General features: G+C 40.7%; 2 protein-coding genes across 2 annotated transcripts; both read right to left on the reverse strand.

Annotated features, from left to right (window-relative positions):
* Positions 1-4: 4 nt before the first annotated feature.
* LOC310928262 (gastrotropin-like) lies at positions 5-664 on the reverse strand (the record flags this gene model as incomplete). The annotated part of the gene is made up of 4 exons (XM_083890784.1): positions 5-58; positions 147-236; positions 348-511; positions 598-664. 4 exons carry the CDS (start codon positions 662-664, stop codon positions 5-7), a joined length of 375 nt encoding a protein of 124 aa, XP_083746910.1.
* Positions 665-8,597: 7,933 nt separating this feature from the next.
* Positions 8,598-22,389, reverse strand: ccnjl (cyclin J-like; the record flags this gene model as incomplete). Its single annotated transcript, XM_083890609.1, has 5 exons — positions 8,598-9,126; positions 9,822-9,981; positions 10,110-10,409; positions 18,355-18,565; positions 22,312-22,389. 5 exons carry the CDS (start codon positions 22,387-22,389, stop codon positions 8,598-8,600), a joined length of 1,278 nt encoding a protein of 425 aa, XP_083746735.1.
* Positions 22,390-26,811: the final 4,422 nt, after the last annotated feature.

Here is a 26,811-nt window from a genome sequence, read left to right on the forward strand (position 1 = left end):
CAGTTCATTTCATCCTCTTGCTGATCAGCGTGCTCGAAACTGCACCCACTGTCTTGACCTTTAAAAGTAAAGAAAACAGACAGATATGACACACACATGTGCACACGTACTCACGACCACGTCGGAGTAAAGGAGCACGTACTCACCTCGATGAGCTTGTCACCAACCACCTCAGCCGTGTAAAGATAGTTGGGGAATTGAATCTTCAGTTTTCCTCCATCCAGAGTGACAGTGGTCTGAAACAAGTACATGATCAAACTTCACATTTAAAAAAATAAAAATAAAAAAAAGCCATTTAAGCATTAAAATTTATAATAATCATATCATAAAAGTAAAAAAATATGAACCTTGAATTTCTCTCCATCCAGAGTTTGCAGCTCTGCCTCTTTCCCAATGAAGAACTGGTTGTTCCAGGTTTTGTCCTCCAACAACTTAGTCAGCCTGAAACTGTCATTCTGATAAATATCTGTCACCACTTTGGGATTGTTGAGGTCCTCAAGGACTTTAATCCCTGCAAAGAAGGAAAAAAAACATTCAATATTAATCCAGTCATACGGTGTATTTATTTATGAAAGTATACAAGTACAGGTACCTCACCAGCTGCCTTCAAGAACTCCTCGTAGTTCTCCTGGTTCTCCAGCACATACTTCCCCGTAAAAGCCATGATGAAGAAAGTTCTGATGTCGAAGGCTGAAGGCTGCTCTACTTTATATGTGCTCAGTTCTCCACATGCAAAATGTAGGGCAGGACAGAGGCAACCCCCTCTTCTCCTCAGTAAGAAAGTTAGTCAACTCTTTCCAAATCCATTCACAATGAGCCCATACTGACTCTTCTGCTTTAATCTGACACTTAAATATAAATATACTGTATTTCTCAAGAGAGTTCTTTATGACAAAATAAAAAAAACACATTCACAATTTCCCACGTGTGACAGTGTTAATGGACAATCCTTGTCACTTTCTTCTGCAGATATAAATGCTGTAAAGTTAAGTTTGTTTCCACGTTGAACATGAGTTTAACTGAGATTAAAAAATGTTTAAGAATATTATAAAGTCTATATGTATTCAAAGAAAATTGTAATATACACAACAATATAAAGAACAATCGTAAAAAAACACATTATATTATAATATTACTTTGGTCTTTAACACAGTGATTTTCTATCCTGTAAAAATGATCAAATTTTCCCTGAAAGTGATAAAGTTTGAGAGTTTAAGATCCTTTAGTAAGTTATTCCAGGAGACTCCAGCAGCAAACTTAAAAGCTTTCTTTCCTAATTCCAAAGACAGACATTCACATGGCATCATTTGAACGCAGGCCCTCGATTATCTTGGTCTCTGCATTTTATTGATGTTTTGTTTATTGCTACCTTACGACACAGTTTCCTGAATGAGACCCACATTTGTTTTAAACACTGTTATAATGCTGTATTTCTGTTGATTATCTTTTGTCTTTGAGGCCAACCCCACATCAGTCTTCGTACCTGCTACTGGAGTCAAGAAGCAATGCTGTTTGTTCTCAAATATACTGCATTTTCAGCCAGTAACGTCTCCTGTTACTTTAGTACACTTTAATGTGTTCAATTTGCTGGCTACATCCTGTTCATTTGTCCTGTGACTGCACAAATTATACAATAATTATACAATAATTTGTCACACAGTAAGACAAACGCATCACGCTCGTGATTACTGAGGTTTCTCAGCCAACCTGATCTAAAACAAATGTTCGGCGTTGGTCTTTCGTCTTAATTACTGAACCACAAGTGAGCGCTGCAGGCACAGGAGATGATCTGGGCCTGGTGTCAGCTCAGCCGAGGCAGAAGAATATATTTTAATATAGATTTGTTTAATGTCAAATGTGCCTTCGGATGTTTTTTCTGGTTTCATAAGTGCGATGTCATGCACACCTGTCAACAGTGCCCCACAGCCTCCAAGCAAAACTGTCTCAGTGAAAACGTATCGTTGGTTCAGTTCCTCTACGTGTGATGTTCACGTGATCATTTGTGAATCAAAGTAAACACTGCTTTGTTTTCTAAGAAGACATTCATCAACTACAGTGCATTCACATTTTCAAATGTCCACTGTTTCACAGTTGGTTTTTGCAAACGTCTCCTTTGGCCTCAGGTTGTGGGAAAATGACAGTTTGACATAAATAAAGGTGTCACAGTCAGTTTTGTAGACACTTAGGTTGTGCTTTTATCCACTGACTCTCCTACTGTAGAGGAGGTGCAGAGAAAACTGCACTTCTCCACTGTCACCACTAAGAGGCGCCATCTCTCCATCAAATGTTGAGCTATCACAGGGGGTCTGCAACCTTTACTATGAAAAGAGCCATTTTTGTCCCCTCTCCACACAAATAGCCCATTAAATTAAGATTATATGACATATAAGTTTTTAATTATATACAGATATAATATATGCAAAAGAATGAGTTTGTTGAATTAACAACTACACAAATAAAACTGTTGACATGTCATTGCTGTTTATAGCCAACATTTTATAAAGTGGAGAAAAAAATTACTCTGGAATCAAACGCAGAATTCCATTGTTTGTGGAAATTAATGAAATTCAAAGTGACTCACTTTGAAATAGATAATGCGATATTTGGAGTACAGTACAGACACAGTAAATTGAGTTACTACGAAGGAGCCGCAACAGAAGGGTTGAGGAGTCACATGTGACTCTAGAGCCGCAGGTTGCAGACCCCTGATCTATCATCTATAATCTATCCATCTATCATGTATCCATCCATCTATAGATCACTGTGTATTAATCATTCTGTCTATTATTAGTCCAACATGTGACACTGTTTCCATCATGTGTTCTTATGGGGAATGAATCTGGAATTCCATGATACAGTCTGGACTATTTCAAAGCGGATAATCACTGAACACAAGGGGGTGTTTGAAAAAAAAAAAGACCTTGATGAGAGGAAAAAACAACATCATGATGTTTTCACCTCGTCTTTATAGCGTCACCCTGTGGTATTAGCACTCAAAAAACAGCTTAATCGTGGCTTTTCCAAGATGTAAACATCAAACTGTCATTAAGGAGATGTGATTAAATTATATTATTGGTATAATTCCCACTGTGTTGGCTTAAAGTTGACACAATGCTGGAACAATCATCTAGATCTATAGCCTGCTTATATTAATTCTTCATGTCAACCGAATTTTCATAATTGAAAATATTTATTTTTATCTAATTTGACAGAGCCACAGTTCAGCAGCAAGAGATTCACTCTAAAATGCATTATGTCAGCGTGTGAACGTAGTTTCATCACAGTGTACATAGAAGTTTAATGTTTAATTTGTATAAATTATAAGTGAAAGCAAGGCCAGATGAACCTGTTGTTTCTCCTGAGGGAAAAGCTGAATTTATTTAAAACCCTGATCGCATCTGACTCTTTGTGTAATCTGTATATGTTTCTGGGATATTTCCTCATCTCCTGGTCAAGTTCATAATTCATTAATGCATATAATAGTGAATAAATAGTCGCACTGAAACAATTAATCTATTATTGAATTAATCATCAACTATTTTGATAATGGTTTTGAAGCTTTTTTCATTCTTAAAACAGGATTTCTGATTGTTTTAGCTTCTTAAATGTGAATTCTTTATTGGTTTCTTTGCTCCACATAACAAAGAAATCATTCAAACGGAATAATTTTGGTTAGTGGACAAAAGACATTGATCAACGTTCTTTTTTTTTTTTTTTTACATTTTCTGACATTTTATGGACCAAACAATTAATCGAGAAAATAATTGATTAGAAAATAATCGTCAGTTGCAGCTCTAGTAAAGAGTAAATAATTTGCCTGAATTAGAAGATGAAGCAAAAGAGCAGTGTCCACCTAACTGTGTCCATCAATAAAACTTTTTAGTTGCACTTTCTCTAAATGTAATATTAAAAAAAAAAAAAAAAAAGAGTCAACAAATTAGAAATAAAGCCACCATTTCAAATATGCGTGAAAACCTAAGCTCAATAGTATAATTGATCATGTGCCCTGATCTCTTCACTCATGTTGAAACCTAAAGCACGTGTAGTGAAGACCCCCACTGAGAGGCCCGCTCTGCACCCCCCATCCAACACTTTTCCCAAATTCTTCCCCGAGGACACATTCACAGGAAGCCAACAGCCTGCTGTTTCAGCTCCACAAACAAAAGCTTACAGGAGGCTGCGAGAATGATCCATTATTAAACCGACGGCCCTGAGCGCCGAGCGACTCCCCTCTCTCCACCTCCTCCACCCTCTATACAGATGGACCACTCAGCTGAATCTCCTTTAATCTCAACATCAATGCATGAATCTATTCTTTTCTATTTTTTTAACCCAAATATACAAATGATATAAATAGTGTATGTGAGCTCTGCCAAATGCTGATTGATGTGTAATCTGTTTGCCAAGTTCGCCAAGTTAATTACATTTTCATCTGGCTCATGGGGGGGAGGGGGGGACAAAGTTAGATGATATTTCTGATTTAGCTTTAAAGATCAATGAGAAGCACAGTACTGAAGATTTCTAAATAAAGAAGAACAAAACTGCAAAATGACTCAGTTCAGTATAGATTATTCTCTGCTGCATAAGAAAGAACAGCACTATAGCTCCACTGTGATGAGCCAAACATGGGGGTGGGGGTTATTTACAAGAATTATACTTGTAGAATGTCTTGTGTGTAAGAAAGTCCCATCACTGAATGGATTTCTTTATATGAAAATGCCATTCAGGGCCACATGGTGGAGCAATGGTTAGTGCTGTTGCCTTGCAGCAAAGAGTGTGTGTGTGTACCCGTATATTACTAATGTTGTGGGGACCTAAAACTGTTCACACAGTCACATTGTGGGGACTTGTCTGCTTTGTGGGGACTATATTTTAAGGTGAAGATATGTTTTAAGGTTAGGTTGAGGGTAATGTTAGAGTCAGGGTTAGGATTAGGTCAGTAGTCATTCTGGTTAAGTCGAGAGTAAGTCGCCAGGAATTAAATGTAAGTCAATGCAATGTCCTCTGAAGTAATGAAAACCTCACGTGTGTGTGTTTTCTCCAGCTTCTCCCGTTTCCTTCAACAGTCTAAAACCACACAGAGGTTAACTGTAGAGCTGAAACAATTGATCGATGAATCGATTATTAATCGAGTACTAAATCAATCGTCATCTATTTTGTAAATCAATTTATCGGTTTGAAGCTTTTTTCATTATTAAAGCAGGATTCGAGAACGTCGTCATTTCCAGATTTGACAAACACTGATGAGCATTTTTTTAGCATTTTCTTACATTTTGTGGCCCAAGCGAGTAATCGTGAAAATAAACGACAGATTAATCGATTATGAAAATAATCGTTAGTTTAGTAAAGCTGCAGACAACGAACGAATGAAAACACCATGAAACCCAGAAAGCTCTGTGATTATAAAGCAAGAGACGCTTGCTTCTCAAATGATGAATAAGTTTGTCTGCAGGCTGAAAAGCGTCCCTCCATGGCTATAATAATATTCCACCCATGGTGACGAGTAGATGAAATAATACTTTCCATAGATTCAAATTCAAATATGTGCTCTCTTTTCTGCACACAACTCGTTTCCCTCTTCACTGCCATGGAAGAAACACAAGCTTCTCATCACAAACTCAGTTCATGTGTGTGGTTTATTTTTTTCTATGGCACCCTATGATAAAAGAATTATCATTATCATTTAGTGTCACATAAAACAAGACTACAAATTGGTACAAAATAATATTTAAAAAAAAAATAATAATAATACGAAAGGGAGTTTTGTTTGTGGTGTCATTTCATTGTTGCTTTTTTTTCTCTTTTGGTTTGAGTGACGTCACCTTTCACAGGACGGAAAAATGCACAGTAAAATTCTAAACTATAAGAAAAAAACAACAACAAAACAAAAGCATTCAGTAATATCTGTCACTCAAAAGGAAGAGGCTGCAATATGCAACATATTCATTGTGTTCAGAGCCCACCGCCTTCTAGAGGAAACCAAGCTACAGCAAGGTCAAATCACACAATTATCCAAAAATAAGTTAGAACAAAACAGATGAACCAGTGGTGAGCACGAGACAGTGATGGCTGTGGTCAGTTTAGACAGTTTAGAGAAACACACCTTATTATTGCACCTTTGACACCTCAGTGAGAAGTTGCCCGTGAATGATGAGGAAAAGAGTAAGTTGAAAACTCTTCAGAAAAACAACAACAAAAAATAACATACCTACTTCAAACCAATAGCATCTGTCCAGAGAATCCTGAACGTCTTTAACTAAAATACAATGAAAACAAAGGGAATGTAAAAAAAAAAACACACAAAACAAAACTGTACATAAAATGTTAGCAAAATAAAGGCATAGTTTCTTAGTTTATAGTGAAAAACAAATTAGCATGTCCTATCCAACGGTGGGAAAACAAACTTATGAGTAGCAGTAGCCAAGTTTGGCGATAAGATTAGTCCGAGTAGTTGAAGTTTTCAGACGACTTTAAGCACATCTGACTTGTGAATTCAAGGCTCGCTGCTCAAGCGTTGCAGCAGCAGCTGAGGACGAGGCAGTGCCAGGAAAATGTCCCGCGTCTACAGCAACACAGTTTGAAATGTCTGATTTTAAAAGGCAGTGTTTAAATGTTTATGTACAGAACGCAACCGTAACTTATTATACATTTACCAACAGTGAGCAGTCATTTCAATTCAGCTTACAGCTGAAGCAGATAAATGGATTTATACTTTGATTATAATTTGCCAAATTCTTGGTCAAATACGATGAAATATCTTTAAAGGCTTTCCTGACTGCCGGTTTGGTAAATCAACAGATAAGAAGTGCTTCATTGAGATAATAACTGGTAATGAAAACAGCTGAATGACACTCGAACCACAGTTACATTTCAGGCAACAACATCCACAAGCTGTATAGTCCACGGTCATTTAAGATATTGCCACGGCAACCGCTGGCACTGGGAATCTGGATGTGCTTATCTCTCAACAGGAAGTGGAAGAGTGGGAACTGCAGCTTTGGAAACCTTGGAAGTAATTAGGCACGACGACTGGCTACAGATGTTTGTGTGTGTGTGAAACCAGTGACCACAAGGTTGTTCCACTGCGATGTCAGAGTTGAGTGCAGAGTATGGTCCAGTGATGAAGACGGGTGGGGAACATTTAAGGACCCCCCCCCACAGATGCAGAACTAGCATCCACTTTAAAGCATAATAGCACAGAATAATGACAAGGCTGCGAAATGGCAACCTTAAAACCTGAGCTGGAATATACAGTTTATATGAGGAGGTACAAAACAAATATTAATCAATGGGGTGTTTCTAAGTGGATATAAAAAGCTACACTATATCAAACAAAAGGAATAAAAGAAAAAGAGTCATCATAAATAAAAGCTATGGCATGTTTCAATGGCATCATATTCAAGTAATCTTGGTCAAGTCCCTGATACTTAGTGGTTCATGTAAACATTGGAGTCTTTAACACAGACACAGAACCAGTAAGTCACGAGAAGGCAGCAGCAATTCATATGTACAATACACGACCAACGTCCACGTCTCCTTCACTCATGCTGGTCCACGCGTGTCCGTTTGTGTCGTGGACGCCGGGAGACATTTCAACTTTAGCACGACAGACGGCTCTGCCGCAAGACTCGACTTTGGAGGAGGGCGATAAGAGAAGAAAATGAAGGTAATGAAGCACTGCAGGTGTGTTCAAGCCGAGCGAGGGACTCCCTGAGCCGACAGGCAGTGATCAGTGTTCCCTGACAGAAATGTATGGCGTCAGCAACAAGCCTCCATTTTTTCCTCCATCTCTCTCAAATAGTGGCTCAATAAACAATTATCAGCCAATTTTTAATAAAAGGAGTTAAATTTTTTGGGATTAGAAAATAAATGCACTAAGCAGTGAGATATCCTTGTCACAGCTACGTTGTGTTCTGCCGCGTTCACGCTGGATCTCGCTTTTTATTCAGGCACACGTGTTAACCGATGAGAGATTCTTCACCGTCTGTGTGAGTCTCGGCTGCGTCACATCGCTCTTTTTGGATATAGATTATTTCTTGAGCGAGTCACACGCAAGATCTTCGAGCAAATTAGACAGAGAAAATTATCTTTCAAGACTGTCTTTATCTGTCACATACTATTTTAAAGTAAAAGCACGTTAGCATTTCAGTTCCTGAATCCCTTTTTTTAGTTTAATACAGTATGTGCAGCGATGGATGTGAACACAGCTGGTGAACCTGGCGTAAAAAAAACGGCTCAGCTATCACACAACTGAGAACTGAATGAGGCGTGTGTGTGTGTACTGTTTCATTCACAGTGATGACACAGATTTATAAAAAAAAAAACAGTTCACGATATGGCAAGGACATTTTTTTTTTTGAACAGTGGAACGTTTATCACGTGAGTGTGATGACTTCCACCGGGTCCGTCTTTCCTTTGGACCTCTGCTTGCGTTTGAGGCGTTTCTGTGACTGGGGAGCTGGACAGGCTGAGGGTGTTGTGGTGCCGACGGAGAGAGAGAGGAGGTCTGTGAGCGGATGTTTCAAGGCAGGGAGCTGGGATGAAAGCATGGCAGCGCACTCCCGCAGGGGTTTGTGATCCCTCTCCGTCTCCTGGCGTCACCTGTCAAAGCAGCCGGCTGTGAAGGTGTGATGAGCGCCCAGGTAGCCCCCGCTGTAGGCCATGCTCAGACAGTGCCGTGGCTCTCCTGCCATGGTCATTTGTACAGAAATGGGACCCTGGAGCGGCAGTCCACGTGTACCTGGCTGAAGACCAGGGGTGAGGCTTGGGTAGGAGGGGAACCCACTGCGAGGAGTGATGGAGGGCGCCCCAGTTAGCAGCCCCATCCTGTGGCTCTGGAGGAAGTCCTGAGACATGTTCACCACAGGGCCCAGACCCTGGGAGTCAGCTAACGCTTGCAGCTGGGATAGGGATGGAGAATGCTGGGAGAAGTGTGGGAAGCCATCAGGCTGAAAGAGCAGCTGTGGCGTGGAAGTGGTGGAGGAGGACGAGGAAGAGGAGGCCGGTCTCTGAATGGCTGACATTGGGGAGAGGTGAGAGGTCTGGACCTGAGACTGCAGGGTGGAGGGGCGGTGAGGAGGAGTGGATTTGGTTTTGTTGGCCTCCTTAACGTCGCTGTCGTGAGCACTGTAGCAGAGGAAGGTGCACACATTTCAGTTATTAATTCAGATGGTACATGTATAAGAAGGTCAGTGGTGAATCACAGCTAAGCTCATCAGTCAATCCATGTCCATGCACAGTTTAATGCTGATTAATTGGACAAATGTCCCAGTATACAATCACTAACGGGTTATTGATGTATTGATTGAAGTGTGTCCGCCTCCACTGCACTCAGCAATATGCCCTCTTTCAGCTTGGTCGTTTAAGACTTTTACTGGTTGACCCCATTACATCGCAACAACAACAAGCTTTTGGCTCGTCCTTAGCATAAGGATTGCCATTTCATGTCTTTCTACCATCCATTATTTGATGGTTGACATTAAATGGTTTAACAGCAGCAGAGGTCTGAACCAGTTCTTTAACTCCCACCTTATTAGACTGTACATGTGTAAACAACTACTGTTTCACAGCAGACAGACACACACTGCCACTCGCTGACCTTTAAATGGACAACATAATTGTTGTTAAATTACAAACCACGTTATTGCCCACATTAGAAGATTCTTAAGGTAAGGGCACCAGACAATCTTATCATCCAAAACCATGGCAACAAAGATAGACAGAGCGTGGGGCCTTAATGTCACGTATAGCGAGTCGTCCACTACAGTTTGAGAAGCTTATGTCAGCCTGGAGTATGTGTGTGTGTTGTGAGTGTCTCTTACAGCAGCATGAGTTCAATACACTGGGCGAGGTGGTCCCATGTGTAGCCAGTAAGCAGATGTAGAGCCGTTGTCCAGCTCGGGGAAATCTGAAGGCAAATGCGAGACGCTGCCACACATGCAGCTGCAACCTGGGATGGTCGGAAACTCAGGAAGGCATGATCTAGAAGAACCAGGAGACAAGAGTAAATGCTTGCATCAGTCCTGCATCACATGCTGATCTATTGCAGAAGCAAACATCGATAGAACAAACAAGGCAAAGTCTGTTTCACCCTCCTCCACTAGACTCACCTTGCAACGAGACTTCCAGGAAGTAGTGAGTGTATTTGTCCATGAAAGCCTTGGTCTTGGAGAGGGAGGATAGGGGCCAGCCGTTGTACAGGTCGCCCTCTTGCACCGAGGCATGGAGGTAGTAGTCAATAAAGTGTGCGGGTGTGGGCATGCACAGATTCCAGCCAAAGGTCTCCAGCAGCAGAAGCTCCATCTTAATCAGATCCCTCTTGTTGAGAACCAGGTTCAGGCTGCACATGAAACCCAGAGAGTTCAGCTGCTCCAGTTTGGGAACCCGGTCCTCTTTCTCCTCAAATTTACCTGGAAACAAACAAGCAGATGAGGCAGAATTTAGTGTACAGTGCATTCTACAGAGTCCTATGTATTTGTTTGTACATCATAGACGCTTGACTTCTCAAGACAGATTACATTTACAGCAATATGGGCTTTCTCTGCGATGTGTTTGGCATAAAAGATGCCGAGATTCAAGCCTTAATGGGTGTGTACACAGTACTTTGATTGAGCTGCTATGGATCAGTGTTGCCAAAATGAACTGCATTAATGGAACATAAATGTTTTAATGGATGGAAGTACATTTTAAAAAACTGAATGATCAAACATTAATTGATTTAAAACAAAAAAGAATAATTGACGGTGTGAAAACAATGAAATATACAGCCATTTTTTTTACGACGGTAAGATGCATTCTGGAAATCATAGCAGCAGACAACTCCCAACATCCCTACATCATCTACATTATATGCCAGTTTTAAAAATTATGCCAACACAAAATCTTAACAGCTTTTCATATGATCAATATTTGCAAAGACTTGATGTTTTTCCCCTGGAAAATATCAATTGTAGCCAAATGCATCAGATTTACTGTCAACACGTAAAAAGCTAAGAACTAAAGCACCAAGTGCCTGCTAAGCATTAGCAATTAAGTTGACTATTACTGAACATCTGGTCATAAAGCTCAGCCATTTCACTAACAAGCCTTGGGAAGCATCACTATAAGCCCACAGAGCGTGGGGCACTCCGTGTGGATTACACAAGCCTGACTCTTTCCCTACGAAAGAGCAAGTAATCTGGATCCCTCATATTTCTGTTCCTCTCACTCGCTCCAGATCCTCACAGACTTTACAGCAGTGCCATTATGGTGAGCCCCCTCCCCTCCCTTCACTTCACCATCCCAGGATATACTTTCCATAGCAACAGCCCTGAGGCCTCGGGGGTCCATGTGGCCAATGAAGAGGGGTGATTCTGCTTTTAATCCACAGGTCCAGCAGGCCTCTGCTCAAACTTTTAAGAATGAGGGTGAGGAGGAGGCGGGTGTCCGGTTACACACTGATACAGGCTTTGCTCTGAAGCATGTGCTTCTACTATACACAGCTTCAAGTGGGGGCACATTCTAGATTTGCAGTGGAACTGATTTGGCTCAACTGTGGGGGAATTTTTTACAGCTAATGTCAATATGGGAGAATATGATACTGAGATAAGATTTTTTTTTTTTTTTTAAACACTGGATAATAGTTTTTGATTGCCTAAAACAAAGCCATGATGTTGATATTAACAGAGAATTAGAAGACTAAACGGCTATATAAAACTGTGCAACACTTACATATAACCATGTACAGTTGCCTGAGGGTTATTTTTATTAGATATGTCAGAAAGTTGAATTAATTTACCATAGCTGTCTAGAGGAGAAACATCAAACAGTCTGTGATACGTGATTCATACATAAATATGAAAAACATCTTTCATATCAAACATTATAGAAACAGACACTGATTTCTCTGGCCTTAAAAAGTACCTAGCTGTGGCTCTATGTTAAGCTCCTCTTTGATTTGCATGAGTGGGCAGTGGGCACATACTGGATTGCAGTGGCCTTTCACAGATAATAAAAAGATAAATAAACCCTCTAAATCCCAACCAACATAAACATGCAAATACACACACCCCTGCTTTGTTTGCATTATATCCACAGGCTAAGATTAAAAGGTTCATGATGTTGTTGTATCAGCTTTGTCCAAATATAAATCCAGCTGGGAATTGCAAGCTTCCTCTGTTGGTGAAATTCTTGGCCTCTTATCTAAAACAAAGGCAACGGAACATCATTGCCTTTTTTACGAGCTGCAGTTAGAAGTGGATCTGCCAAGCAATGGTCGTCTGACATCTTTGATGGACCTCTTTATGTCCACGTCTCCACAAGAGTGGCATCTTCCTATCAAGTGTGAGTTTTACCACCGACGTTGCGACCTGCCGTTAAACGAGACAGAGGAGTGGAAGAGAGAAGGAATAGTTGAGGAAGCATGCGGGGAGGGGGATGTGGGGGATCTGCAGCTCCACAGGCCAGTGGGGTAATTAGCAGAAAGGCAGTAATGGCGTCTCTCCAGCAGAACAGGAAGCACACTGCAACAGGGCTGTTTACACCCACAACGGCTTGTTTTCTGCAGCCCAGTCCACACTTTGCCCCATTCTCTCACCCCCATGTCCTCTGATCATGGCTCAGGCTGCTCCAAGACCGCCGTGTCCACACAGACGCTGCCATAAAAAGCCATCAATACCCCCCAATCTCCACACAACCACAGCCTTTTTGATCTTGAGAGAGACAGCGAGAGTCAATCTCCTAATTGTGCTCTACTGTGGGGTAACCAGGCGCATGGGACGTCCAACTGTTTTACAAGTGAGGAAACAAAAACAACCTCGGAGGAACCTACAGAAATAAGGGACGAGTGTGAACCACAAAGCGGTTTGACGTACTGTAAAAAAGAACCGACTCCTGTGCACTGTGACAGAAAAACAGGGCTCTCATTCATGTGAATGAGTCGTCACAGCAGGAGAGATGGCACAGAGGGCTCCGGATAAAAATCTAATAAATCAATGAGCCACAGATTCCACAATCACCTCAATTCTTTAACCTGACATGTGGCAGAATGGTTATAATATCTGCCAAAAACCCAAAATCTATTTCACACTTGTCAGATACATTTTTATGAATCAACAAACCATTTCATTTCATGAGCCAATTCAAGTTTTTGTACTAAAAAAAGCTATTCAAAATACACCAAATATATCACAACATCAATATGTGATTATTTAACACAAAATCAGCTTTAAGAGCTTTAGTGATATCGTGCATCATCAGTTATACACTTCCGTTCAAAAGTTTGGGGTTACTTAGAAAGGTGCTTATTTTTCAAGGAAAATAACTTTTTCTCAATGAATATAACATTAAATAATTCACAAATATACTCTATACATTGTTAATGTGTTAACGACTATTCTAGCTGAAAACGTTTTAATAGAATATGTACATAGGTGTATAGAGGCCCATTTCCAGTGTTCTAATAGTACATTGTGTTTGCTAATCGCGTTATGAGGCTATTGGATGATTAGAAAACTCTTGAAAACCCTTGTGCAATGATGTTAGCACAGCTGAAAACAGTTTTGCTGGTTCTTTGACGAAAGGGCAAAATTATTATTTTGAATAAAAATCATTATTTCTAATCTCGTCAATGTCTTGACTATATTTTCTATTCATTTTGCAACTCTTTTGATGAATAAAAGTGTGACTTTTAATGGAAAACATAAAAAATCTTATAGATGACCCCAAACATTTGAACGGTGGTGTATGTTAAGACTCAGAATTAAAATAAATTAAATAAATCCAACTTCCAATACATGACTGCTTTCAGAAAAAGACACAGAAGTGCACAGAAAATCTAAATTCATTTTGGAATTGTGCCCTTTTGTTACCTGACATGTTTCCTGATACATTTCCTTCTCAAACAAAAAAAATTATTCCTCTGTGTAATCCCAGTCCCTAATTCTGCTGCCTGTGTCCTAAGAGAGACGCGGTGCATTCCTCTCCTGTGAGTTCAGTCTACCTGGAATGCAGGCGGCTCAATGATCCTATTTGTATTCACCGAGCAGGAAAGAGACACCATTTAATTCCACAGCACGTATGCTTTAAATTTACTGCAACTACTATGACACCTACACTCTTTCCACAGCACACACACAGGTGCTAGAGATGATGAGAAAAGATGGGAGTCAACATTGAGAGGTGACAGGTCAGAGGTTAGGTTACGGAGAGGTAAGGCTGGGAGAGCCTCCTCCTCCCAGGTGTGCCGTCTGGGGAAAAGGTGAGTGTGAGGAGCAATTGCGGAGTTTGGGAAACCTGAGAACCTGAGGAACTTTGTGTGTCTGCAATCACCATTTTACAAATGCTGTGTGATTCTAGATCATGCCTTAAAACAAATGTATGCTGATGAAGATGATGAATTCTGACAGATTTTTTTTTCAGAAGGAAAAGTAGATGTTTTATATTACTTGAGGGGGTCTATGTTGGCAGTCAGTATTTTATTTTATTTCCTTATAGCAGTAGCTCAGTGAACATCAACCAGGCAAAGCTAAAAAACACTGCCCGACTATATTTACTTTATCATTCACAGTGGCAGCAAATAGCAGTTAAAAAAGAACTAAAACACACACTTGGTTGTGCTTGTTATGTACCACTGTCCCATTCGTTTTAGACAAATCAGAGCGACATGTGATGTGCATTGACTTAGGACAATAAACCATGAGTGGTATTTCCAAAGAAATAATGTATTATTTAATTTTGGTTAAGGAAGAGAAAATCACAACCAATAGGATTCTTTATGCAAATCAAACAAACGCCTAAATATCATGATACAATCTGGTTGTGACAAAAGCATAACCCCCCGCCTCCCCTCCTGCAATAGTAGGTCACATTTGACAATGAATAGTACTACTGACCTGTCCACACCCATTCATATAATTGCATTAATGTTGACATGACAACAGTTCCATTTTAATTATTGCCAAACCTTTAAGGGGGGGGGGGGGGGTTAAAGTGGAACTGGGTTCCCAATTCATCTACATTTCAGGGCACCCTGCTGAGCAGTTCACCTCTAGTATGTCCCATTTTGTAGGCCACCTCCCTTTCTTCCCTGTTTAACATCAGCAGCCGACCTGCCTTTGAAGTGCCGCTCCACTCATTTCCCAACCCCCAAGGGATGTCAGGCTGCTTTTACAAGTCGCCCTGTCCCAGGACTGGATTATACTCTGCCTGTTCCTGACAAGGTGAGAGAACCAGAAAAAAAGCAGCTGAATGCAAAAAAAAAAACAGTCAGTTAAATAGCTGTGAGCTACTGAAGCAACGCCCGTTCAAATAAGAAATGAATTAAAACGACTTGAATGTGGTTCATAATTAGGGTGATCGAGAGGAGAGAAAAAAATCCATAGGTTTATCACAAGGTTGCCACAGCAACCATCTCCTCATTTAGCAATCTTAGCTTGCAGCAAGTCTCTACCATGAACACACAAACACACGCCTGCACACACAACCTCCACCCCTCGGTCTCTGCTCCCCTCCCCCCTTCTCTCTGGGCAGCGTCTGGCTGGCTGTCCTGCTTGCATTGACAGGCTTTTGTTTGAGGCCTGACTCATAGAGCATATGGCAGGTGCCCCTCAGCACACAGAGCACCCCCCACCCACCCCCGGGCTCCGAGGCCTATGCGAGTGTAACGTCGCTGTGACCGTGCTTCATGTGTGTTTCATAGAATGCTCTTTTTCTTGTTTTAGAGAAGGAATCAACAATTGCCGTCACATCATAGCTCCAGAGCCAAAAGATCCGAAGATCGAACTTCACAAAAACACATAAATACATCAGGAGGCATCACAACATAACAAAAAATTATTTGCACTCTTGTGCCGCCAGGCAGCACATGCACATCCACTACGTCATTTTACCATCACAAGTAGCTGCAATATGCAGATGTGTGACTCGAGAGGGCAGGATCTGTCAGGAAGACTGATGTGATCACTGCAGGACTTCATGGAATGTAGCACAATAGAAGAAACGTAAGTTTGAGAGATGATTTCAAATGGAAATATGTAGTCTATGCATAAACTGTTTTTTTTTTTTTTTTACCAGAGCTGAGTAATTTTCTCCACGGGAACTAAGTGAAGTAAAGTGAAATAAGAGCCAAACAGTCAATAACACTCATTCCCCGTGGGTTTAAAAAAAAAAACTGAACAAAATCTCACTTCTGCAAATGAAGAGGTGCTCACCCATGAACAAACACGTGGATCACGAGCACGCACAACAACAGACACACACACACACACAATGGAGTAACAGGATTAAGCTTTGACTGTTGTGAGGCACAAAAGAGGTGGTGATTAATTAACCAAGTGCAGAAGCCAGAAATATTTGAAGAAAGACAATGTGCGCGCCTGTCAAAGGCAAGGAGAGGGATCTGGGGAAGCCATTCAATAACTAGGCCAGATTCCAAAGCACTTCAGGACAGATAAAAACCCAAGACAACTTTGAATCAAACACGCTTTCAAGTCTTCATCAATCACAGCAGAGAATCCCTGGAGTACTGGAGGACTCAGAGGCAGGAGAGCAAAGAGGAGAAAAACCCAAGTAACTGAGCGCCAAAATCAAAAGATTTAATAATAAAAAACTTGATTAAGAGTAGAACCTTTGTCCAGGTTGAATCCATTTCACTCCATGAGCAAACTCTAAAAAGCTATTCTTGGATTCTCCTGAGATAGCTTTTCAGTAAAAACCCCTTTCATGTTTGAAATTCAAATTTATCCCACCACAGAGACTACTCCGATGGCAAAGATGGCCCGTATGCGACTTCACATTGGAGCACACATACGCCGAGAGGCCCTCCCTCCCGTTCCACACTCCCACTTTGACGTTATCATTAGTCTAATTACCCATGACGCCGAGGGCTGCATTAATGCACAGAAAACCTCTGTTAATCACGCGACAGGCACAGAGACACTAATAACACACCGTGCATCAGCAGGACAATGATTAACACACCTGCTTTACGCGAACAAAGAAACTCAGTTTCTGTTTCACAGAAGAGACGCTCGGTTATCACACTGAACTGCACATGTTTCTGCACTAACACTCGCAGCTGAACAAGCAATAACGTGAAGTAAGAAAACAACAACAACCACCAATCTAAAGAGGATTGTCTTTTTTTTCAGAACACAGATCCAAAGAAAAGCTCAAACTGATCAATGTAATATTATCTGATTTGATTCACTTCCTAACAGTTGACCACTGTGAGCTTCATGAGACAGCATGGAATCAAGGGTAATGCTGTGCTTCAGTGACCTCCATCGTGGCGGTTATGTTTCTGGTGCCGTTCATCTGTCTGTCTGTTAGGTATGGGGGCATTCAAAATTGGTTGAATCTCATTAAGAGGGTGGATGAAGGGATTTTTCTCACTTTAATAATATATGTATTTTTTTTTAATTGTTTCTAACCACTTTCTAGTTTTATGATAGTTTATGACAGACAGCAGCACAGAGGAATAAACTAGACAAGCATCTATCCATTACATATGAAAAACATCAGGTGATCACAAAGAAAAATGCCATTTAAATGTTTCCACCTTATCAAGAAAAGCAGTGTGGGAAACTGTGGATAGGTTGCAATTTGGCAAGAGGGCATTTTGACCTTGGCAGATGTGAGAACTAGTTTATCTCAAACGCACTGCATAACACTAAAAACAACAGCAGCAGCAGCCACAGAAAAGGTTTTTCTGATAGGGATCAAACACAGAGATAAAGTTGTGCAGACGAGCACCCTCCCAACCAGTTTCTCTTAAAACAATAGTGTAACCCTAACCCCAACACAATGGCAACACGGTCTATTTTTAAACCAGCATCACAGCGAACAATAAAAGTTCCTCACAGGCTGTGAGATCAGTCTGTTAAGGGCAGATGTAAGACAAAATCATCATGATCTATTCTGAGTAACTGTAATTAACCTTGTTATGGCGCTGGCAAACTACACTCACAGCTTCTGTTTTGCATTCTTGCTATTTACTCAAAACGCTCCTCAAGATTAAAAAGCACAAAACCGAATGTTAAATGTTAAAGCACTTCAGCACCGACAGTTTCCATAGCATCCATTTAAACATGTCCAAGAAATAAGAGTGGAAGATGAGAGAGTAATCTCTTCAGCAAAAACAAACTCACTACATAAAAGAAACATCAGGGTTCATATACTTTCATACTTTTTGCAGATCCTCACAGCTGTGGTTAATTATGTGGTGAATAGACAACATATATACATGTGTATACAGAGCAGTTTACTTTGTAAAGACTATTTTAATGTCCCTAAATCCAAGCACATTTAAAAACAAGCTCTGTCACTGATTTCAAACCCTGACACGTGTAGATGCTGCAAGGCTGTTCATGCACTTACTAGCTAGAAGAAGACACGACAGGGCTATCACGTAGAGCTGCTTCACGGCCACGTCGTAGTGGTCCATGAACAAGTCCAGCAGGTAGACGGCCAGGTGACGTGCTGTAGGACATAGCTGGTAGCGGTTACTGAGGATGGCCAGCAGGTCTGCAAAGTACCGCCGCATGCCAATCTGTGGCGAGTGGGCCCGATAGACTGGTAACTTCAACTCCTGAAGAGGTAGAAGAGAAGAGGGGTGAGAGCGTTAATGACGGGGGGTGGAGAGGTGAGAGGAGCCGAGAAGGCAGGAAGCGGTGGTGAAGAGAATATGCATAATAATAGTGAGCCATGCATCTCTCCTGCTGACTGGGTTTGACTGCTGTCAGGAGGTCTAACTCACTCGCATCAAGAATAAAACCTTTTATTTTAACAAAAGAGAAACCGGAGCTCGCTCCAGTTTCATTTAATTCACCCTTGCTGCACAGAAGTGGAGCTAATCTGGGTCATTGCAGGGGTCTCAGTGGGCTGAGGGAGGTGCTGATGTCTGTGTGTGGCTTTTAAAAAAAAAAAAGGGGGGGGGGGGGTTCCATGGAGGCTGGGTAGAAGATAGGATTAGGTTTCACCCCGAGAACATTGTCTATTCATGTTCAATTAGCTGCATGTGTTTCAAAGTGGAAGGAAGATACTTGGGGGCATTAGCATTGAATCAGCTTCGTCCCAATCAGCTATACAGAAAACAGCAGAGCACATGACTCTATTCTCAGAACCTGTCTTTAGAGGAGGGAAAAAACAACAGATGTACAAACACAAAGTATTAAAGCTGCTAATACCAGAAAAATGTTTTTCCCTTTCAAAAATGATTCATGGAATGATGTTTTTGTGATTCTGAATAAAAACAAGGGATTTTGATTTGGATGTAATACGAGATTCAGGATTGCTGGACAAATCTCCTTATGACCAAAACATGTGAAGGCTCCTTACATTTAAGGCGAAATGGAGAAAACATAAACAACAGTTGTTTATGAACATGGAAAGAACCACACAGAAATACATGCTACAGTTAATACTTTGACTAAAACCAAATTCACTGTGTAGGGAGAACTCCAGACTCACTCTGAGATTAAACACACTATTTGTTTTGTTTTTTTACACAACACACACACACAACAAGGATGACACTTCAATAGAATCCTAAATAAACAGTAACCCCCTCCCAAAGTCAAATAGAGCAGCTCCACGCCGGTGCCACAACCAACCAACCACACACCACCCAGTCCTCCAGCAATTCTCCTCTCCTCCCACTGCTTCAGAATCTGCCTCTGGTCCATCTGTCTGTCTGGGGGTATAAGGGCAGCAGCAGGAGGAGGAGTGTGGGGGGGGGGGGGCTGCTGGAGTCTGGAGGTGCTCCAGGGGGTGGGTGGGTGTGGAGGTGCCTTTGTGGGGGGACCCGCACCATAATTAAGGATTCCACAGCTGCCTTTGCCTGATTTGCATGTCTGGTAATTTGCCACATGCTACACAGCACCACTATCTCTCCCACATCAGGGCATCATCACTGCAGCAAACATCATGAAAGCTGCATGAGACTGTGGAGGAGCAGGCGCCGTGCAGGAAATGTTCTACACCGATTCACCTCTCTTTACAGTTTCAGAGTCCACAGTGACCGACAGACCAAAGGTTTTTAACTTGTCGTGGTAAAGAGGGGGAAAAGGAGAAAAATGTACATTTGTGGCAATATTTACACCAAACAGTATTTATAATCACACACTACTACTTCTTCTTTTATAATGTACACTCTCTGACATAAAACACTCAAACATGGCCTGCCTTATTGTCCGAAATGTCATAATTGATAACAGGGACTGTCGCCACTTTCAAATACTGAAAATCACTACAAATATTAATGCTTACAGCTTTGCTAAAGGCCAAAAAATGTATTCACATCGTAGCTTTAAGCTGGAAATGGTCTAAATAAATAAGAAGAAACTTCTCATACTCTCACCGAGGCTAATCAGAGCTGAAGCGATAAAAACCCCTTTGACTGGTACTGAATGCTGATTCAACACATACACACTGCTCAAAACCCTGTTTAAACGGTATACGTTTTCACATAATGATACATTATAAAGCAGAGAAGTTCTTATATACGTAGTGGAAAAAGAGAAACTGGCGTCGCTATGAAGAAGGGTAAGCGTGAGGCAGAGGAAAATCAACCTGCTGTTCCTCTAAAAGTAAAGTTTAGAGGAGAGAGCGAATATCTCACTATTTTCTCAGGTGGTACTTGGTATGAAAAGTTTGAGAACCACTGTGTTTGAGTGTGTCATCAAATCTGATCTGTGTCTATGAGAATTAGCCTCACTCTGTTCTCAATTCACCACGTGTATCAGATTTCGCTTTTTTTGTAACGTTACAATGGAGACGAGACATTACACCGTACATACACTAGAGTGAGCCTGTGGCGTTGGGATTTCGCCAAGACTGTTGATAAAAGGAGATCAAACGCCTAACATTAGACGCACAGTATCTCTCTTTCATTGTGACACGTAAGTAAAGAGTGTGTTGTTGAGACAGCGGCTCTGTGTACACAGATTCTCAGTCTGACAGCTCACTCTGAGTCAGTCCCTGTCCAGCATGAGCAAACCGAGCCTTACTGTGAAAGAGAATGACTCATTGTGAAGCTCACAAACACCCGATTCATCGCAGTCGTCATGCCCCGCATAAATACATATAACCTCTCACACATGCAGAGACCTGACATCTCCAAAGAAAAAAAAAAATAAAGATCTGTGCTCATCTCCCTGAGCGTGGATCTGGCAGGAGGAGAGCCACAGCCAGAAGATGCCAGTCAAGTGACAGATGTCTCCATTAAAGGGGACACATGGGAAGAAATATGATCAGGCTTCGGGGTTAATTAAGACATTCTCAATTAATGAGCCTTAACTCCTCCATGTAATCTAATTTAGATCGGTTTTAAATAAACAGTGTGGCCTGTGTGATTATTCTTACTTTCCAACCTTTAACACGCTGTGGCCTCGTCCATGCAGACACTCAACTTTCCTTATACAATCTTTTTTTCTTTTTCTTACTGGAAATTTTTTTTTGTAAACAAAGCATTGTTTCAAGAAATGTCTTCATCAACAAGAACCCCCATAAACAACTCTAACCTCTGTAGTACATGAGCCAGGCCTGTAAGTGGCGCTGTAAAGCTGCTACAGAAACGCACCTAAAAGGAGAGGAGGATGTTGAGCATGCACATAAAGCCCGCCTGCTGTGTACAAACCTTTGAATAAAGCTTTATTCAAATTCATGTAACATAAACAATCACAGAAGTAAAGGCAGAATAAATCAAGTCAGGGGGAATAAGGAAAGAAAATAAAGAGTGAACTCATTTTCGTATGTACAGCTCCAAAGGCTGGTTGTTTATATCTTGTTGCCTTGTTCTCGACTCATTTTTAAAATGTGATTTAGCGTTTTTGATTAAGAGATCAGATCAACGTTTATGATGCAAATGAAGAATATCTTAATTATTAACTCATCGGCTGCCAATGATGTCTATAGACGTCAATTCTGACTTTTATTTTGGTATTTTCGGTGTTTACATAGCCATAGTACACACTGTTTTGTGGGTGTTAGGAAAATCAGTCAAAATGTTGTAAAACACTTGGCTGGCAACCAATGAGTTAAGCAGTATTATTTTTTAGTTTGATTAATGAAGATCAGAGTTTCCCTAGAGCCTTGGGTGTCAACATATATAGCCAAAATATTCAACTAACTTTACAAAAGGCAGAAGGAAAATGGAAAATTACATTAGGTATAACACAGTATTATTATAATACACTGTACAGTACATTACAAAAACAACATACTGTAAATCATACACTGTTTTCCCATGCGACTCAGACAGCGACTGCATATTTGGCCTCTACACGGTCAACAGTCTGCTATCAAAGAAAAAGAGCTCAAAACAAACGGACTCACCTTGATACGGAGGGACTGATGGATATCTGAAGCTAACTGTCCTTTCCACCATAGCAGCTCCCTCTCCATCTTTCCCATCCAGGGGAGAGTTCAAGAATCAGCTTTGACCTGCAGAGACAAGAGTTTGACACTTCAAAGACGTGATAGTTGGTGCAGATTATTAAAGATATTTTGATGCAGGACATAGCAACATGTCAAACTGATAAAGTCATTGCACCGTGTACATATTGACTTCAATCTAATGAATGAAAACCTGATGTTAAAAACAGTGGATTTTGAAGTTCTCCTGGTTTTGACAAAGTTTGCGAACATATAGCTGCAGAGACAGATGTGTACAAAAAAGACAAGACAACAAGAGAAGCAGTTGGACTAAGGACAAAGGTGAGGATAACTAGAAAAGCATGTATAGTTTTCATACAGGATGTTCACAGAGAAAACTAACAGTAACTGATGTTAAGTAATTAATAAAATAAAAATGTAATGATTTTTTTTCTAATACAATCTAATAAAGGCTAATGTTTGTATTGTCAGACAGAGAATGTCTGATGTTAAAAAAACTTTTGAACAGAGCTTGAGAGACAGGTGTGTCCAAATTTCAGAGACAGTGCGGCACCTGATACTGTGAAACCTGAGCATAAAGTTATGGACAAATAAAAAATGGTTAGGACAAGCAAATATAACATTTCATTACGTTCACAAGAAAAGCAACTGATATAAAGTCTGAGTTTTTGTATTGACAGTCAAAGTAAGGCTGGTAATAATTTTTGATTTAGATTTTTGGAGGAATCACAGTGTTTTGACATCAGTCAATGAGAATGTTACATGCTTTTATTCAAAGATGATAACAAAGCACGTGTATTAAGTGAAATTGTGTTCCATCTCTTGGTAATTGTTGGTTTACCTGATGAAATCATTATTAACAGGTACACAGAAATGACTTTAAGCCTCAGAAACGTTGTAGAAATGTGTACAAATGTGCTCCAGTGAGGATTTATACAGAGAATTGTCTCGTGGTGTTTTGTCATCTGATGTTGATATAAAAAGTTTGAGAGACACTGGCCCCACAGTGGAGGTCTCTCCGGCTGCATAGGCCATTTTCTGTGTTGGGGAATTTAAATGGCTCAGTTAAATGTCCGCTCCTCCACGCGAGGGTCAAATGAAACGAGGCAGACGTTCGTTATTCACAGGTTAGACATGAAGACGAACATAATGACATTCAACACTCTTCAGGTTTCATTGAAAACGCGTCTGGACCACGAGACAAAGTGAGAGGCTACATGACTGAAGTGTCCGCCGAGCGCTCTCTCTCTCTCTCTCTCCACACACACACACACACACACACACACACACACACACACACGGTGGCCTGGCTTCACAAAAAGCATCACGCTCTAATACAAAAAAAAAACCTCCGCACAAACACGACTCATCCCTCCAGCTGCTCAGAAGACCCCGCTCAACTCCCAGTTTCCACCGGTGAAAGAAAAAAACACACATGTGCCACTCACCGCTCCTGCGACGGGAATGCCCCCCAGACCCCTTTGTCTCAGCCCGACATCCTGAATGAGATAAGTCCTCTTCGGCTCAACTTTGACAAACAAGCCTCTTTGATTCCGCCGAAACACAAAGTTCAAACGCGCCGACGGGTTCGTCAAACAGTCGCCGCCGTCAAAAGCCTCGGTCACCGCCGTTTTTCCCCCAAACTCTTCACACTTTTCTCAGCCACAGACTTGGCTCCGCCGTTTCACCTCCGGTGGCTCCGTGGTAACAAAGTCGCCTCTTCGGCTGCACCAGCTGCTGCTGCCGCTGCTGCTGCTACGAGGAGAGAGGAGGCAGAGAGAGAACGCGCTCCTCCTCCTCCTGCAGCCTGGGGGTTGTAGTCCTTTACTGGTCACTAAGAACTACAAACACCCACATTTCAGTTGAGCACCTCGGGGCAGACTCCAGACAAGGGCTATTCAGTTACAAACTCTGCTGAGCCACATTTTCAAATCGAATTTAAATGTTTAAAACGTACATGTATGAAAGTCTATAAAATAATCCATAAAAATAATAAAAGAACTGTGAACAGAATCTGTTCTGTGCACCTCAAAGTGCATACAAACAATACAATGTGCACTGTAGTAGCTGCCACAGTTAAAAATAAAAATTCTAAATAAATCATATTTAAAGGTGCCATATGTAAGAATGTGGCCAAAAACAGTTACTACATTCAAATTCAAAATACAGAGGTCTTTTACGCTTCATTTTCTGACGTAACTGGCAACCCGTGTTTGCTTGGCAGCTGAGACTCTACTGACTGCAATGATTGGTAGATGGCCGTAGGTGGCGCCACATGTCAAAACATGATTTCAAAACATAAACATGATTTGCAGTCTGCAAAATATTTTTTTTAATGCAAATATTTTGTCTGTACTGTTGTTGTTGGTGAGTTCAGTTTGTTATATGAACATTATTCCTGAGTCTCTGTGACATATTAGGAGGATTTTATGGCCAGTTGCTTTAGATTTATTACATAATGCACCTTTAAACCAGGTGCTGCCATTTGAAGTGGCTGGCTTTAGACAGTTTGGTGCCCTGTATCACCAGATACACCAGAATGGTTTTAAAGGTACATTCTGCAACATTTAGGTTGGTTTATTGGCTGAACACCGGCCTTTTTTATTAGGTACACAGAACACTTCAAATTGGATTTGTTGCACACTTTGAACTTCAGCAGGTCAACTCTACAGGTATATGCTGAAATGCATTGAGTTGCTGCCATGTGTTAATCAGACAAGCAATTTAACAAGTGTACCTAATAAAGTGGCAGGTGTTTGTGATGCTATTTGTAACCTTGGCTCAGAATAAGCCTTTTAAAGGGAATGCCTTACATTTACAGGTCGCCATCTTGTGCTCGGTGTTTCCAACAGCAGCCTGATGAGACACAAACCAGCATGAGCGCCCATTTTGCATGTTGAAGTGGACGCTTACCATGAAAACAAAGAAATGGCCACTGTAGTTCGCTGACAAATGCACAGGAGAGGGAGGGGTGGAGAGGAAGCGTCCTCCATTTGTAACAATCTGCAGTCTCACATTAGATCATTCTTACACACTGGACATTTATCTTTGCAGCAAAAATGAAAGCAGTCCTGACACCATGAGAGAGCGACTTAAGGGAGGACCTTTTTCCTCATAAACTAAAACTCATTGATTTAACCAGTGTTATAATATACTATAATATAACAAAGTACAAATACTTTGCTACTGTACTTAAGTACAAAAATCACATATCTGTGCTTTACTTTGTTATTTACATTTCTAGCAACTTTTACTTTTAATCCACTACATTTCCCCCGAATATCTTTGTTACTCTTTACTACCAAATAAAATCAGAAGAAGAAGAGTTGGTAATGGTCTGTATTTATATAGAGCTTTTCTATTCTAGATGAGCTTCTTTACATATATAGTATATATATATATATAGTTTTGCCATTCACACATCTTCCATATATTCACACACTTAACATGGGGTTGAGTGTCTTGCTCAAGGACACATATAGACTAGCAGAGGCAGGAGTTAAACCCACACCCTTCCACTTGAAAGACAACTTGCTCTACCACTGAGCTACCATGGCTCAATCATTACTCCTTACTTTTTTACTACTTTAAAAAAAACGTAAGTACATTTAATATCACAAAATGACGTTTGATACTTAAGTACAGTGAATGTCATATACTTTAAGTCTTTTACTTCAATAATATTTTTAAAAAAGTGACTTCAACTTCTACTAAAGTCATTTTCTGGTAAGATACTTGTACCTTTACGAATAAGTATCCCTTTAAGGTACTTTATACAAGACTGTATTTAAACAAGGACTTAATTGCATTTCACAGAGAAGCTCTTAAGAGTACTAAATACTTTTTTGTTTGTATTTAATCAATGAGTTAGTTTAGAGTAGTAAACAGCTGTCTGCAACTCTGTAACTGCAATATTTGAAACAATTGTTTTTTTGTTCTCTGTAGTTTCCTACAAATGCACAAATCTAAAACAGAAGTGGCAAAACAACTACAAGCACCCATGAAATACAGTAATGTGCAATAGTCTAAGGGCACCAGGAGCTTTGTTTTTATGTCAGTCAAATTCTGTGATTATGGCATTTGAATTGGAATGCTGCCCTCCACAGTCTTTATTCCCACAGTTCTTCTAAGAATAATTTAAAAAACAAACGCTGCTGTAATAACCCAGAGTGACAAAAAAGGCCATTGTGTTGCACCAGAGACAGGCCAGCAATAATTCATGTCAGAGTGAGGCAAATATAGACCGCACCCTGAAAGCTTCATGTAAATTAAACATTTTTCACTGATGGCATACATCCTGTTGCCAGTAGGTGGCGCACTAACTGGCCTTGTAGGTTATCATAGTGGCCTAAATGTTCCCTAAACAAGAAGATAGAAGCCTGCTGTGCTGCTGCTCCTTCTTCTGCCAATAAGTAAACACGCCAAGATGTGCAATGCTGC

This window comes from Microchirus variegatus (assembly GCF_963457635.1).
Source record: "Microchirus variegatus genome assembly, chromosome: 6".
NCBI classification, from domain to species: domain Eukaryota; kingdom Metazoa; phylum Chordata; class Actinopteri; order Pleuronectiformes; family Soleidae; genus Microchirus; species Microchirus variegatus.